Here is a 17,322-nt window from a genome sequence, read left to right as displayed (position 1 = left end):
GGAAATTAAAACCAAGCCAGGCTCAGCATGAGGAGAGTGCGAGACAATTGTGAGCACAAACGTGGTGACTGAACACTGTGGGCTTTCTGTTTTTGTAGCACAGGGGATGTGTGAACGAGTATAAAGCCGGTGACAATTCCTGAGCGAAGCCTCAAATCCGTAGGAAACATGAAAAAAAAAAATTGAAGAAGGGGCACAGAACTCCGATGACCTAAAAAAAATAAACTGAAACTGGGATGGGGGTGAACACTGGACAGTTAAACCCACCCGCTGATGATAACCTCACCCTGGAGCAGCTCGGCCTAACGTGCCCTCCGGGCTCGGGCGGGACAGCTCAGCCGCAGGAGGAACAGCCTCAAACGCACCGGAGCTCACCCCCGGCTCCGCAACGGGCCTCGCCGGCGGGAGCGCGCCGTCCCGGGGCTCCGGGGCCCTGAGGGAGAGGACCTTTGGGGAGGCCCCTGAAGGAGGACTCGGGCGCCGGCGGCCGCCGCACGCCCTGAGGGGAGCTCCCGCCATACGCCCTGAGGGGAGCTCCGGCCGCCCCGGGAGGGAAGGCGGCCGCACCGGGCGGCCGAGCCCCGCCGTCCCCGCGCTGGGCTGCAGAGGGCGATGTGGTCTGGCGCCACCGTCCCTTCCCAGCCGCGACCTCTCTTCGCCGCCACCGCCTCCTCAGCCACTGGGCGGGGAGGGGAGGGGAGGGGAGGGGCGGGGCGGTGTCATGGCGCTGCCGGCTCTGGCGAGCTCGGGGGTGAAGTTCCGGCGGGTCCTGGCACATTTCCCTCAGGAGCTCAGCTTAGCCTTCGCCTATGGGTCTGGGGTCTTCCGGCAGGCGGGGGCCTCGGCCGGAGACGGCGAGGTGAGCGCGGCGGTCTCCCCGGGGCTCCCCTTGAGGCGCCGCCGCGGTGTTGCGGAGACATACGGGAGGGCCGCCGTGGGCCTGGTGCGTTTCGGTTACCGGCGTGGAGGCGGCACAGTGTGTTACCTGAAACTGCCTCCGGCGCCCTGGCTGTGGCTCCTGCAGGAAAAGGGGGGGCCCCCCCCTCTTCCCCTTACCAAAGAGCGAGGTGGCTGGGCGGGCGTCCCGCTCCGTGCCGAGGTGGGCGCCGGGGTCTGTTGGCTGCCCGGAGGCTCTCCGGGCACTCGTTCTGTCCCTTGGGGAGGGGGTGTTCAGGTGCCCTTGTAGCCTTGTGTCCGCCAGCTGTGTGTCTGAGCTTATTTAAAAAAATGTTTGTCCAAACGGTCTGTTTGCTGTGCACCGTAGGAGGGTAACTTAAGCAAAATACACTGCCACACTTAAATGGCATTTTTGGAGCTTCCTCATTGTTTGGAGGTCAAGCTGCTTGGAAATAGTGATTTTATTTTTGTGTGTGTATGTGTTCAACCTTTTTAAAATTAATACATAGTATTGCTTATTATGGCTTGCCTGTTAAGCGCTTCCCACAAACGCGGCTTTAAATATGTCTCAGTTTTCTTTCTGAAAAGAAGAAAACAGAGGATAGTAAGGATTTCAGAGCTCTAACAGCATCTTATCCTCACACAAAAGAATAGGGAAAAAAGGTAGCTAACAGACTGTCTTTTTAGCAGTACTAGCTGATTAGCTATAATGCAGCCCAGAATTAGTAAGTCACAGAAAGAGGTAGGCCTAATGAATTTGAAACAATGTCACTCCAAATGTAAGTTAGTTGTAGGTATGAGTTGTCAGCTTGTCTGTGTGCAGGGAACATGTGGACTGATTTCTTCAGAAGAGCAGGGCATGCATCATACATTAGAAGTCTTTGGAGTATGGGTTGTTTTGTTGACAAAAGCAATTGAATACACTAGAAGTGCAGTTTCTTGCTGTCAGCTCTAAGCTGACTTTATCTGCCTACATCTCCCAATTCATGGCCTTGCATATTAGCAAAAGTCCTGTTCATTAGTGGTTTAAGCTGTTATGCCAAGCTGTGAACTGGGATGATGAAGACCTCATCATATGCTCCCCTGTTTTGGAGGGTTGAAGGTTGGTCACTTAGCCAGGAGGACAGGAAAATTCTGGTCCATCTCTGCTTGACTGACTATAAAACATAGAACTTCATCAGAACCTTTAAACTACTTGACATTAATGCTTGTGTTTTGTTTGTTTGTTTTAACTCAGGCCGCTAGTTTGATATTATACATAGCTTAGATTAATATGATTAACACTGCTCCGTGATATATAAACCTCAAATCTTCTCTCCTTATCCATAGAGCAATATGCTGGACTTCACGTTTGCTGTTGATGATTCTGTGACCTGGCATATGATGAACTTGTTAAAGAACAGGAGTCATTATTCCTTCCTAAAAGTTTTTGGACCAAAACAGATAAGTAGTATTCAGAGCTATGGAGCAGGGATTTACTACAATACTTTAGTGCCATGTAATGGTAGGGTAAGTACATGTAGTTTGAGTAAATTATGTCAAATGTTTGTGCATGAAGTATTGAAATGATTAGCCTAAAGCGGATTTCTGTGCAGGAAGCAAATCATGTAGATTGTTACTGGTCCTTAACTAATGGTATCTTCAATATTTTTATCTTAAACCATTTCACAAACAGCATGTTAATCAAAAAGCAAACAGAGCAGCTGTCCTGGCACTTTAAAAGTGCAAACAATGTTTGGAATTTACAACTAAAGCACTTTAGAAACTGAATTTATATTCCTTATTACTTGCTGTCTGCCAGGTTTGGTGGTTGTAAAGTGTTTTGTGGGGAAACAAGGCCTTAATTTCAGCAGTTGACCATGTAGTAATAGCAAAGTGGATTCTTACTGTTTGTTTGACACAAAATGCAAATATTGAACATAACAAGTTGGAATTGGCGTCTGTGTTGTTTAATGGGTAGCATCCTGACCTGTGAAGCTGGGGTATGATTAATAATTCTAGGTAAGTAGTACTTCTCCAGCAAGCTCTACTCCTGCATCGGTGTGTAGACTCTGTTTGGTAAGGAGGAGCGTGGATTGGAGTCAGGGGAGGGAAACACTGTATCTGTCTTGGTGTTGATTTTGAGTAACTTTTGCTGTGTGGTAACAAACTATACATAGGGAAAACAAGTTATTTTAAGAAAGATGGGGAAATTAAATTAAATGAAGGACAGTCATGGAAAAATATCATGTGAGCACCATATTCCTAACAGAAGCTTCTCAGAGCACGCATGATTGCAGTAATGTTGGGTATATGTCAGAATTATTCACAGAAAGTTGGAGAGGTAGATTTAGTAGTCTATCATGTACTTGCTGTTTTGTGTAAAGGCATCTTTATAAGGCAAGAATTTGGCGTTTAAACCATGTTCACTTTATGTAAAAAGGGATTTTGGTTTTTAAGGACCAGTGATCTTTGCTATGAAATTTTGGTTTTGGCTCTTCATGCTCTTATGCTGTAATGACTCATTCATATTGCAGCCTATGGTCCTTTGTTATCCAGAAATTCTGGAGTTGGCTGCCTTGCTGTGGTGATAATCTTTGGAAACTCAGGAAGTGCAAATTAGTAACAAAATGTTGAAAGTTCATCTTTTTTTCAGTTATGTAAAATGAGCTACAAAATCACAATTTGTTTTCTAACATCAAACAGCAAAAGAAAAAGTTCCTTGATACACACGCCACCCCTCCATAATGGTACACCTAAATGTCTAGGTGTTTTGTTTATTTTAGATCTCTGACAAACTATTTCTTGAGTGTTTTCAAAGTCATAAAGGATACTGTGGATTATTCCAACTATTTTAATGTTTGGCTAGTACAAAACTGATTGTAACCTTTCCAAAATATTTTTATGGACAGTTGTATTTTAATGTTCATGTCTCTTCAGTGTCAGTGTCTGTCTAGACTAGGTTTCTTCGGGATTTAAAGTCTTTTACTTTAGTGGTTCATCCTGGGGTGACTTTATTGTAATTTTGATTCTAGAAAGGATCTTAGTGTTCTGTGCATCTTCCTGTTCCACTTCTTTTTTTTGGCAGAAGTTTCCATGTCAATAGGAATTATTTTTTTTACCTCCTGTGGTCATTAAAATGTTAAAATGTTTTAATGTTATGCATCCAGTTTTTTATTGGGAGTGTGTGTTCCTTGGAATTAATGAGTAAGTAAGTAGAGTAAGCAAGTAAGTAGTAGGTTTCATGTAGTGAAAATGGTGCAGGTACATGTTTTTTCAAAAGCCTTTATTTTGCTTTTTTTCCAGATGATAAAATATGGTGTAATTAGCACTGATACCCTGATTGATGATTTATTTCACTGGAAATCCCTCTATGTTGCTGGACGCCTACAAAAACCGGTAACTGTTAGTCTGTTCGGTTATCTGTCTGGAAATGCAGAAAATTAGAGGGCTGGAAAATTATCAGTTGTAGTTTTAACTTTAACTGTTAAGGATCTATATGTCAGTACTGAACAAATAATCTGCCCTGATTTAGGGGTCTAGTCCTAGAGGGATAATCTCTCAGAAAGGAAGTGAAATGTAATCTGTAACGATATTCTGTGTTATGTGGAAAAACTGAAGGTAAGTATATTAATCACAGTTTTCTGCCTGTAGTAAATCTTGAATAACTGGACTATAATAACTCAAAGTCCCTTTAATGTTCAATGCAATATTTACCTTTTATAACAAATTACATGAGTCACAAAAATTTAACACAGTCACTAAAATTTAAAACAGTTAAAAATTTAACACAGTCATGAAAATTTAACACAGTTAAATAATGGAAATCTTTCAAGATGAAATCTGCTTTGCTGTACAGTTACTGTCTAGTTCATTATATTGTTAAATTATCTATAGTTGACCAAACCATCTGTTAAGCCGGTTGGTTTTTCTCCTCCAAGTTTGTGTCAAAAAATAGGTCTTTGCTTTCCCATGCATGCCTGATCCAGTGTGCTTTCAGCAGATGGCAGCAGTGCTAAGTTAAAATTTTGTAAGAGGGAAGGGGGAAGGAGAGAACTCTGTTTAAGTCTTAGACCTGAATTAATTGTGCTTTTAACAAAATATTTGGGCTGTAAGGCTCGGCACTGCTGGCTTTTCTCTGTCTCCAGGGATGTATTATAGCATGATACAGGTTAGAACAGCTGTTATCTTTATAAAGAATGAAACTTAAGACCTTGAGAAAAGTAACTGAAGGAAGAATTCTGAATTTCATTTTAACAATGAATACTGAATATTGTCAGTGTAACTGCATTTGCTGCTGCTTTGATTTATTTTAGGATTTTTCATCTTAGTATATGTAAATTGTGTTTCATATCTTTTGGTTAAAATCAGTGGGAGTACATACTTGCACAAGAAGGCAGAATTTGGGATTTTGTTTAGTTGCTAACAGGACAGTGGAGATATCGCATATGTGTTTAATAGAGAAAAAAAGAAATCAGTCCAGATTATTTTCATAAAGCTCACAGGAATTTGTGTTTAGTAAAGACTGCAGGACTTAAACTAGAATTGGACTCAAAGATTACTTGGTGAATGTTTAAACTGTCTCTTCCTGTAGAATCTATAAAATCACTAACGAGGCTTTTGAATGGTGTACAGTGTAGACCAAAAATGACCAAATAATTTGTTTAGATCTGTTATGTGGTTTTCAAATGTCTGCTGGTTCTGGCTTCACAACTGATTTGATGTTTTGGTATCTATGTTGTAAGTGGTAGTGATAGAAAGCTCTTTTTTACCTCCTTAAAAATGTACAATAAGCTTCTTTTGGAGGGGACACAGGGTTAGGTTTGTTTTCTTATACAATACAATCCCTTACGTACTATTTGCCATTTGTGCTAGTTCTGGACACAGCTGACTGAAGCCAGACTAATATTGTTTTAACAGTTTGTTTTGGAGTTTCTTGCTGACTCTCATATAGAGTGGGAAGAGCCCAGTGCCTTTCTGGTGTTCCATTACAAAGCTGTCACTCTGAGTGAAAGCTATCTGAGCTATTCTAGCACATGAGCTAACACATTTGCTCTGGCTTGAAAATCTTGGCTTCATTTTCACTGGAGGTTTTGTTTCTATTATAAACTGGTTGCCTTGACCAAGTAATCTTTCCAGAATGTTTGGCAGAATAGATGGAGTTTGGAATTGCCACTTAAAAATGCTAACTTTTCTTCCCAGGCATCTTTATTTGTGTTAAAAGTTTATTGGCTTTTCATCCCACATGAAATTTATAACACTGATAAGCTAAATTCCCATTAACTGCATTGAAAACTGAATAAACTTAGTCGTATTTTCTCCATAACTGACAGGTTTCCTGGGAAAAAAAAATGATGCTGTACCTAAAAAGTAAAATAAATAAGCATAAGTGACGTATAATTGGTTTTCAGAGGAAGAAGATTTTAAAAAGCATCTGAAGTGTTACTGAATTTTTGTTAAACATAGAGTGTAAGTAATTGCTTTAGTGTAAGCAGCTGTGTTTACTCTTGTACTGGAGAAACTATTAAGAGAAGGAAGTGTTTAATAAATCTAAGTGAGGTGACAGAGACAGGACTATGAATAGTGTACAGAAATATCTTGTACTTTTTAGAGGGGTCTTGAGAGGTTTAGGTTTTCTTATATTATAAAAATTCCCACGAAGAGCACACATTTGTCTACAGGATTGTTCCATTGTCCAAATCTGTAAGAAATTTTTTTGACAGAGAATGGAAAAATCCTCTTTTTGTGATATTTAGCAGAGTGTGGATGTGGCTAAATAGCAAACTGGAATAGTGCTTTTGACACCTTTCATTCTATACTGAGATTTCCTTTCTATATTTTGTCTGTAAATATCTTTATGTACACATACCTGCAGTTTCTTGTGTATGAATTTCCTAGCAGTGAAAGGAGTACATTTCCTACTTTTAACTGTTGTGATGACTGAGGGTCATGCTTATGTACGAAATTGAATATATCCCTCATTTAAAATATTTAATAATTTTGAAGTCTCAGCTGTACTCTTTGTTGACTGGATTCTCTGTATACTGTAAAACCAGGATAAATTGGCTTCTTCTTTCCCCCATATGTGATGTGATCAGAACTAGTCACTGTACTGTAAGTTTTCTGTACTGTGAAAAAAACCTTCCTTAACTTTGGTCTTCTTTCAGATTAACTCCAAGAGTCAACATTCATCCTTGTCATACCTTGGTGATAACTATTGCACTTTGTCTTCCTGGAAGATTTCTAGCTACCTGAACTGTTTACAATTTTTTTCAGAAATGGTATCAGTACTGCAGTATTTCATGCATTTAAATTTTGAAGCCTAGCATATTATTTCCCTTTGAAAAAAAGTCTAGTTTGTGTTAGGGAGTATTTTTAGGAAAGGAGAATATTCCTTTTACTTCACTAGTAAGTTTGTGGTCTTCCATGAGGAAAAATAACATCTCCGCTGAGTTTCATGTTTTAAAAGGCTGTAACTGTGATGTTCTTAAAACATGTCTGTAACTTGCTGTTATTTCCAGGACCAGCCTAAGGTATAACCAGTTTACATGACTGCTTGGGGTGCCACAGACTTCTCTCTTCTGTCTTTCTTTAGAGTTTCTCTGTAGCAGCAAGTTACGAAAGCACATAAAAGTGATTAGTTGATGAGATTTTGAATATTAGTTTATCCTCATGACCAGCCTGTCTTGTTTATTGGATCTATTAATGAATATGAAAAGGTGAATAGCTCTTCAGAGATTAGTTAGTGGCTGTTGCTTATAGCAATTCTGAACGTGTTTGTAAAATTAATTCTGTTAATTCTTAAAGATGTTCCTCTCTCTCCCACTGTGTAAACAAAAGGGGACACTCTAGTCTTTATTGTACCATAATAATAGGATCTAATCTTAAATAAACTTCTTATTTTTCATGTTGGATTGAGTAACACTTCTAGCTCCATCTTCAGTAGTGCTTTCCTGAAGTCTTGCTTCTAATGAATCTATTTTTTCAGGTGAAAATACTGACACAGAATGAGAATAGCAGGCTGCAAGCTGCTCTTGTTAGCAATCTGAAGAGTGCAGTCACGGCAGCCTTTCTCATGTTACCAGAAAGTTTCTCTGAAGAAGACCTCTATATGCAGATTGCAGGACTCTCCTATTCTGGTTAGTATATGGTGTCTAAAGTCTCTCAGGAGAAAAGCTGTAGCTGGAGCTGTTGTAGCACAGCAGGAAGTCTAATGTGTAAGAAGTCATCTGCTCTCTTTCTTTGGGCCTATGCTGGTGCATCCTCCAATAACTATATTTTACTGCTGTGTTATATAATAGATGGAAAGACTAACTGTGCTTATTCATAGAAAATAGGTATGGGTGCATGAGCAAAACTTATACCCACTTGATATATGAACAGCTAAGTATCTGTGATTGAGTATGGTGAAATAATGGTATTTTTTCTGTTTGTATGGATTATATTTTGGTTTTAATGGTTCAAAATGTTGGAAAAATATTTTCTTTTTACTCTCAGTGTAATGTTGATTCATCTCATAGTCTGACCCATGCTTTTTCATCTCTTACTTTTTGAATGTTCTGTGTTTAAGATTCCTATTTAGTTAACTTAAAGATCCTAGTTAGATTCTTCAGTGTACATTTAACACTCACCTCCTGGTTGGTGTGTGTTTGACTTTTTTTGGTAAAAGAATTTCCTCCTTTCTTTAGTTATGAATTGGTATGGAAAAAAAATTAGAAATTACTCCACATGACTCTTCAATACAAGATTTAATTGTTACAATTTAATTCAACATTGCTTTTTAAATGTTGATATCTTTAATGAAATCACTATGAGCAAGTTTGTTTGGAGTTGTACTTTACACAGCACTTTGATCATATAGATATGCGAGTTTGGCTTTTTTTTTTAAAAAAAAAGTACAGGTAGGGAGGTGGGGTTTATAAGCTGCAGCTTGGTTCTACTGAGGAATGTTACCACCCTTTACTTAGTACTTCTCTGGTCAATTCAGATTGCAATTTGTTCAGCTTTTCCTCAGCAGTTTTTTCTGAGTCATTATCTGTTTGAAAGTGATAGAAAAGTAGAGAGGGTACTGACAGTGGGGGTTAGCTGAGCTTTGCTAACCAGGGAGGTTTGCTAGAGGGCTGCATACCTGCCTACCTGAAACCTGTCCAGGAATGTCATTAGATTCTCAGTGAGCACTAGGGACCAAGATATTTTTTTTTATGTCCTTTGAAACCATGTGATTAAGCAAAAATGTGAGAGATGAGTTGCCATGCTGTAAGATGTTGAAACTGGCTCTGCTGTGTGAACAAAGCTAAAACAATAAGTCTCCCAGTTAGGAATGTTCAAGAAAAGGGCTGTCAATGACATTTTGCTGCCATTTTGTTAGGTCTTAAACTCTTCAGAGAGTATACTAGTAGACAGAATTGATTGTATGTGTTACTCGAATCGGTCTCCTTGGACACTGCTGAAAAAGGTTGTTCATGCTTTAATTTGGAAAATCTTTATGCTTTTATTTTTTTATGCATCTTTTGAGAGCAGTGAGTCAGTAGCATTTATATGGGAAGTGTTTGTTTTGCAGCTTGGCATAAATTGAAATAAACAAGCAAGTTGCCACCTTGCAACAACATTTATCTCCTGAATATGGAGAGTGGGAAAATGAATTGATTCAGAATTTTTTTTGTTGATATGTGCTGCACTGAGCCTCTAACTCCTGGTTGGTAACCCTGGAAGCTACCAGGGTGTAGTACCTAATAGAGATAGGTGAATGCTCTATTACAGACTGACTCTCTTTTCACTTACTCTCTTTGAAACTTTTCAGTCATGTATCGTAAAAAAAAAAGTGAAAAGGTCAGTAATGTATCAGTGGTGTTAAAGGGAGTTACTTTTTGAAACTACTGACCAAATACATGGCTAAGGGGAAAACATGATTTTGTGATCTTACCATGACGGCTATTATCTGTACTTCAGGTTCTCCTCTTGAAGTGCAGAGACAGTGCAAATTATTTTCTTTCAATGTTGGAAAAGTAAAGGTTCTTTGTTTCTGGATACAAAGTATTGAGGCCGGTCGATCTGTTTAGTAATCTGTTGAAACTGATGCATGGTTGCAAAGAATATAACTGTATTACTGCTGCTTTTGAGGCTGAGCTTGACAGCTGGAATTTTTTTGTTGTCCAAGTGAAAATGTGGACACATGGGTTGATGACATCACAGCATATCAGGGGCCACATAACAATTCAGAATCCTATTTTCTGGGCTTGAAGTTATTTGAATAGTGTTTTTTGACTATTAGAAGGTGAACCTTATTGTGGATTGTACAGGCATTGGTAGAATTGGAGAATAAAGTTTTAGAGGACAACTTTGTAGTATGTTTGTTTCTGTTTATTATCCTTTGAGTTTTCAGATTTTTTTCTAATGAATTAACTGTTTTTCTTTTCTTGACTAGGTGATTTCAGAATGGTAATAGGAGAAGACAGATCAAAAGTGCAGAATATAGTAAAACCTAATGTTCCCCATTTTCAGAAGCTGTACAGTAACATATTACAGAACTGCCCTCAAGTGGTATATAAGCACCATCTGGGAAGGCTAGAGGCAAGTGTTCTTTTTCAAAACATTTTTAAAACAAACAAGTAGAAGTGCTTTATCACATTAACAGAAGGCAAGAATTATGCCATACACTAAGTCAAGCAGTTTTAGTCGCTGCACTTGCGATTTTTTACATTTCTGTTGTTTAATTAATTCTGCAATCAGAAGACTTGCCTTAAATACCAGTCTCTGCATATGCAGTAACTACTTTTTGTTTGGGTATGGGCACAGAACTAGAGCCCTAGTAAGGGAACAAGAGAAGATAATTTTAAAACATGTGTTCTAATGATTACCATATGGAAACAACAGTCTAGAAAGTGATGAATAAACATATAGTTTCTGTTAAAAAATTTAGGCCGTAACTTAGAGGTGCAACTTTCTCCAATCAAAAACTGCATCTCACAAAAAACCTCTACAGTGCTATTTATGAAGATCAGTTGAATAAACCCAAATGAAAATCTGGCATTATCTTTAAATACCCATACTAAACCAGTGTTTCTGTAGTATTTGGGAATCAGGTATTCAAAATGACCAGTATGTTGAATTCCATCTTTCTGGTATAAGTGTAACATTGTAATTAGGGGAGAGGTGCCACAACAAGGGGTCCAAGAGCAATTTTTTCTCTTGCCGTATGCACACCTGTGTGTGAATATTCAAGTGTGATATACATTTCAACATGAAGTTACAAATAGCATGGTTTGCCTCATCGGCATGATTATCTCTTTATCCTCAAGTCACCTTGGTAATTATCTCATGAATGCCTCCTTTTGGGATGTGTCTTTTTTAGAAACTGAAGTACAGACAGATATAAGTGAGCTTGAGTACAATAAACAATTTTACTGCAATGCTTTGGAGTACAGCATAGATGAATCTGCATTATACTGCAGCTGTCTCCATGTTTTCTTATCAGTGTACTTTCGAACAGTTTAGTGGAAGAAGTATTAAAATTAATTTTGAAAAGAATCAGTAATGCTTTCTCCAAGAAAATGGCTAGTTAGAATAATACTCCCTGTTGCATTACCTTTAAAAAGGTCTTGGTAGCATACTACAAATATGTTGTTGATAACACATCTGTCTGTAATTCCATAATAGTAATTGAGGCTGTTGATTAAATACCATCATTTTACTGCTGTTTTTGAGCAAAGTGTTTTAATAATGTATTCTTCACACCTTGGTCTGGTTATTGGCAGTTATTCCTTAGACTGAAGAGGATAACTGCTATCAGGAGTGCTCTTCACTGCAGAACAGAAACACCTTCTCCAAGTATATAGCTTCAGAGTTACAGAGAAAATTTTTTCTTAAAAGATTCCTCAAAAACAGTTGAAGGCAGACGCTAGTTCTTGTAGTTCCATTTCAGGCATGGATTCCTCCCACATAATATTAAGAGCCTGCTCATTGTTGGTTCCCTCTGTAGTCAGTGGGTGATTCATCTGGATATCATTTTCTCCCCACTGACTTAAAGGGAGTGTATAGGGCAACTAGACTGCTGTCTGATGTCTCCATGAACAGTCTAAAAAGTTGTGTGGGAGGAATCAAGCTCTTCATATTTTCCTCCAGTTTTGGACAGATCTGCTCCATTAGGCATTTTTCAGTATTTGTGCTTACATTTTGTATAAATATGTACAGGTCTGCATGTTGGTATTGTATTCAAAAAAGGGTCATTGAATTTCTGATTTAGATTGGAAAACGTGGAATGAATGTTTTATTCAAATTATACAAACCAGATGTGGTTTGAGTTTAAAGCAGAGAAAATGTTTTTCAAACTAACTTGAAATGTGTGTGTACAGTTTGATTATGTTCAGGCAGAAGAAACTGAGCTAAGTGGTCTTTTGGGAACTTTTTGTTTTTCATTGTAGTGTACTTATGTTTCCAAAGGAAACTGGATAGAGCAGAAATTATACAGTTTTCATTGAAGAGTTGCTTGCAGAGGCAGCAAGATCATTGTGTACATGAGTCTTCCCTTGGATAAAAATTAACATTTTTGCATTGAGTTATTCTTCAGGTTCAGAACTGAGATATTGCATTTCCCAGTGCTTGGGAAGTTTTCCTTTAGTATTATCAATGACTTACTGTCTTATTTTTTTGTAATGTTCAGATTGATAAAAGTCCTGAAGGTCAATTTACACAACTAATGGCTTTGCCAAGGACTCTGCAACAAAAGATAACTTCTCTGGTAGGCCCTCCTGGGAAGAACAGAGATGTGGAAGAAATTTTACTGCAAGTTGCCCATGACCCTGACTGCGGAATTGTGGTGCATCAAGGTAGTAGTGTCTATAATCTCCTTTAAGACATGACAGACATATGGATTTATTGTATGTGGTGTTCTAGTTCAGAAGGATGGATTAGAGAGAAGGAAGGAAAAAACAAGGTTAATCTTGAGATGCATTCCTAAAAGCATGGGTCTGGATTTGTTTGATTGCAAACAGGTTCTGTGAAATACTAGCAAATAGCACTCCTACTGGTATAGAAAGAGGTGTTTTGTTGTGGGTTCTGAAAGTAGTCTTCAGGAATTGGCAGGGCCTCCTTAGACCATCTAACTCTGTTTGGGATGCTTACACCTTCAGGATTTCTTTAGCTGGCATAACTTAATCTAAATATTAAGCTATATATCCTACCAGTCATACATTGCAATGCTAAGTTAATTTTCTAGCTTGCTGACAACACCTTTCCCAATTTTCATAGTTAGTTCAGATACGAGAGCTCTGGCAGAAAGCTCGGGCTTTGAGGAAAAAGATTGAGGTGTTTCTCATCATCACAGATAGCCTCTATGAGGCAAGAGAATGTTGTATGAGCAAGGTAAAGCTTATGCTGCAGACATCAATGTTTTGTGATTCTGCAGAAAAATGAAAACATTTAGTACTTGAGGAGTCCTTTACATCTTTAAAGAACTTGACACACCTTAGTTCCAGTTGACCAATTTTGCAAGCTCCTTGAGCTTGGCAAAAACTCCCTAGATGCCTGAGAGCCACTAGACACTAGCCAACTGCTGAGGGAGCTCTTATGCTGATTTCTGCTTGGGGAAATAAAGCTCCTGAGAGTTGCAGTTCTCTGTTGACAGCGTAGGATGAATTGCAGCTGGACATCAAGGTGTTCAGCTTCTTTCATGTCAGTCTATGACAGCTTCTACACTACTATGGCTGGACTGCAACAGTAATATGGTAATGCTGAATCTGGGAGCAGCAGTTGCAGTGGTTGTGAGCTGCATATAGTGTTAGAGCTCTGAGTTGTCTACCCTGAGATAATCATCCTTGAGGTTGTGTTTATGTAGGGTATTGCAGGCATGGCTGTGACTGTGGACTGCACAGTAGTGCAGCCATTCAGTATCAAAACGGTGGGTAGAGCTGGTCTTCTCAAGCCCAGCAGTTTATAGTCTTAGGAGAACAAATCAAAGCTCCTCTTTCACTTCTCTGGCTGAAAAATTTTCCTGATTCAGGTATCTGGGTAAAGGACAGGACAAGACATTTTGTAATCCTACAAGACAAAGCTGATTACTCAAGTTGAATTGCAATTGTCCCTAGGTATTTTACTAGCTCAAAATGATTTGTTCCCTTCCCCTCCCCACCCCTACACCCCAAACTATTTTCCGGTGGAATATCGTATCCTTCTTTCTTATTCATGGAATGGATTTCCCTAAGCTTTGTTCTTCATTATAGAAATAGCTTTGAAAGAGGGATTTTAAAATAATATTTGAAATCATATTCTACATTCTGGGTAGTGCAGAAGAATAGCTTTCAGTTTGGAAGATTAACACTGGGACTGCCACATTTCTACATTTTTAAGTGTTTAGTAATGTGCAGTAGATTTGGTCTGCATGTATTAGTATGCTTTTATATATATGGATTAGAACAGATAAAACTTAGTAGTTTTTAAAACAGTTTTAATGTTTTTATTTACTGTTCCAGTTAAGGACCACTGGACAATGAGAACTGAATGTGCCACAATGCAGTGGTAAACAAGCCTAAAAAAGCTGATAATTTAAAAAAGCCAGACAAACACTGCACAATATAGGCATCTCTACTTGATCAGAGAAGTGCAAAATCCCAATTTCATATTGAAGTAAACAATAAGTATAATTCGTTCTACTCCAGAAAGTTAATATGCCAGCACTTAAATGAAACAGCTCTGAATCCTTTGTGACTAATCATCTTAGCAGAGAAATATGGGAATGCTAAATGAATTAACTTGATTGATTCCTACTGGTTTTACCTGATTTAATATGATTTGGAGTCTTTTCTGTAAGTTGTATATAAAATAATTTAAAATAGTTTAGAGAATATTTTCAATTAGAATGGCAAAGCAGAACAGAAACAAATTTTCTCAGCTTAAGTGTATGTTTTACGTTCAGGCTGGTTTGATTGTATAACTGGAAAAATGTTTAACTTTTTTGTGTATGTTGGAGGATTAAAAAAAATCCCCCAAAACTGGTAAGATGAGTAACATCTGTGTGCTCTTCTATCTGCAGGTATTTCAGGAATTGTGAGATCTTCTAGTGTAGCGCAGAGTGCAAAAACCATACTAACAGCTGGTAAGAATGTGTGTGATTTCTATCAACATAGGCCTTCTGATTTCACTAAGTGAAAGTTATAGGGCCCTGGGACTGTCTTGTTACAAGAGCTTAAGGAATAAACTTTTTGTGTGTCTAATTGAAAAACCCCTGGAAAACAACAGTAATATTTAAGCAGAAGCTTTATATAACTAATGAGAAATTGTAAAATGCCAAAATGAATTGGAGTCTATATGACCCTTTAACAAATTAAAAAAAAACCCCTAAGACCCCAAACAATCCATAAGCAACAAAAAAACCCAACTTCTGACTTCAATTTCATTTTATATGTGGGCCAGATTTGGCTGATGTGCACTAGTTCTTTTTGAATTAAAAAATGGGAAAAAATTACTTTGGCTTTCTACATGTGAGTGGATTCCTAAATGATCAGTACAGAGTATTGGTGTGTTATGTAGACTATAAGGTTATATCATCGTAAGATAAAGGAGGGGATGAGTTTTGAGGAAGGGAACTTTGACAGAATCCGATGTTCTTGTCAGGCTCAGAAGACAGGTGTGTATTTGAAGACATCATGTATTCCAAACTGAGCCTATACTTGTGAGCATTGGATATTACTGTAACTCTCATACTTCAAAATTAATTACTTCAGAAAAAGAGTTGAGTATTACAAAATCAATGTGAGAGAAGGTGTAGAAGAGAAAAAAAGGGCTTCCTTGTGTAGAAACATGGGAATCCTAGGGGTGCTTTTCAGCTATTGGTCTTCCAACCTGAATGACAGTTACTGCCATTTACATAGCTGGAGCTTCATCCTGTTTTCTGAGTTCTGGAACAAATCTAATTTTAAGGTGATGCGATTTTTACACTTCAAAAAGCTGAAAGCACTGCAGCTTGATTTAAAGATTTAAAATCTGAGCCTTCGTTTACTTAAAACTCTGATCAGGAAATAGTCTTAATTCCTGTGAAGTGAAAAATCCTTGCTGCTTCCATGAAGTTGCTCAAATAATTTTCTGAACTCATTCATACCTATTCCTAATTCTTCCACAAAAGCAATTATATACAATTGATGCCATTAATGTTTTTAAAAACAGCTGTATATTTTCCTACTAAGCAATCCTTATCCAGACTTATACAGCTGCTGTTCCCTTTCTATTGAGTATTAAAGTCGGTGGCTCCATGTTATACTTCCTACCTCCTTGTAAAGAAACACAAGTTGCAGTTTTCAGGACCATTAGTGGTCTACTAAGTAAAATAAGCAGGAACACTTGTACTTTTTATATGCTTCTGTTAATAGCCTAGTTATATTAACTGGAAGAAGACTGACAAAACTTTTGCACATAACTCTGAGAAATGCAAATTTTTGTTGTATATGAGTTAGGCATATTGCAGGTATTAGTTTCTAATGTAAGGTTTCCAACTAAACAGGTGTCAGTTTTCTTCTAGGGTTTGTTGTCAAAATTACTTGCTATTGGTCAAGACTTCTTGTATTGTAACATGTCTCATAGAAATATCAGCTTGTAACTGATTTGTTTCTAAATCCATGGAGAGTAGATTTTGTAGAGCAAAATAATTGGAGGGGAGGAGTTGAAGACAGGGTTATCATGTTGAATTCAGTGATTGTGAAAGGCAGCCTGACTGACCCATGGAGCAAAGGTGTTTGTGTGTAACTGCAAGAGTATGAATAAAAATGGTTAAGCTTTGTCAGATTATTTATGCTCCCCTTCTGTGTGTTGTGATAGAAGATCACCTCTGGGAATCATTAGCTTCTTTGTGTATCATGCAATAAATCACTTACAGCATGTATTGTCACTAGGACTTTTGGGGGGTACTAATGCATCTTTTAGTAGGACTTGTAGTATTTACTATGTTTTCTCTTTTGTGCATCTGAAACTAGGTATTTGTGAAATGTCTTTTCTTTCCCTTGTCTTAACTGCTCTTTGGTTTATATATAGTAGGGGTTTTTTTCCTTTAAAATAAACTCTAGTTGTCTTCTAACAAGCCAGTTACATAAAGTAACACTTATATCTAAACCATGTATTTTCTACTTGTGCTTGTAGTGTTGAAAATGCGTTTTTTTGTGATTTGATTCAGGTAGAGCAAAGGAATTGTTATCCCTTGACTCAAACGCAAGCCAAATTTGGGCAAGGAGGCTTAGGATAGTTTAGTTTTCTTACTTTTAGCATAATTTAGTTTGTTTTATTTTAACCATGTTTATGGAGTTCTGCCAGAATCTGGCCAAAACCATCAGCAGCAGAATTCACGTTTGATTTCCTGGGGTTACTGACAGACTATGTGCTGAGAGGAATGAGTTAGATTTGGAAAAGGACTGTTTCTAGCATTTTCTGACCTCTGAATGTTTTTTAATGAATGCAAAGCGTGCC

At 38.1% G+C, this 17,322-nt stretch overlaps 1 protein-coding gene across 6 annotated transcripts in view; it reads left to right on the top strand.

The window, feature by feature from the left end:
* The first annotated feature begins 687 nt into the window (after positions 1-687).
* TAMM41 (TAM41 mitochondrial translocator assembly and maintenance homolog) overlaps positions 688-17,322 on the top strand; it is a 32,121-nt gene continuing 15,486 nt past the window's right edge. For 3 of the 6 annotated variants that reach the window (XM_075096613.1, XM_075096615.1, XM_075096617.1), the window contains exons 1-7: positions 688-859; positions 2,227-2,406; positions 4,183-4,275; positions 7,865-8,015; positions 10,301-10,446; positions 12,536-12,704; positions 14,903-14,965. In XM_075096613.1, the coding sequence (XP_074952714.1) occupies positions 722-859; positions 2,227-2,406; positions 4,183-4,275; positions 7,865-8,015; positions 10,301-10,446; positions 12,536-12,704; positions 14,903-14,965 (940 nt within the window). In that variant the 5' untranslated portion in view covers positions 688-721. The remainder of the gene's footprint in view (positions 860-2,226; positions 2,407-4,182; positions 4,276-7,864; positions 8,016-10,300; positions 10,447-12,535; positions 12,705-14,902; positions 14,966-17,322) is intronic. The other 3 variants (XM_075096614.1, XM_075096616.1, XM_075096618.1) reach the window with 1 other exon arrangement.

Source organism: Phalacrocorax aristotelis, chromosome 6 (genome assembly GCF_949628215.1).
Source record: "Phalacrocorax aristotelis chromosome 6, bGulAri2.1, whole genome shotgun sequence".
In the NCBI taxonomy this organism is placed as follows: domain Eukaryota; kingdom Metazoa; phylum Chordata; class Aves; order Suliformes; family Phalacrocoracidae; genus Phalacrocorax; species Phalacrocorax aristotelis.
This window is presented reverse-complemented; position numbering and strand designations above follow the sequence as displayed.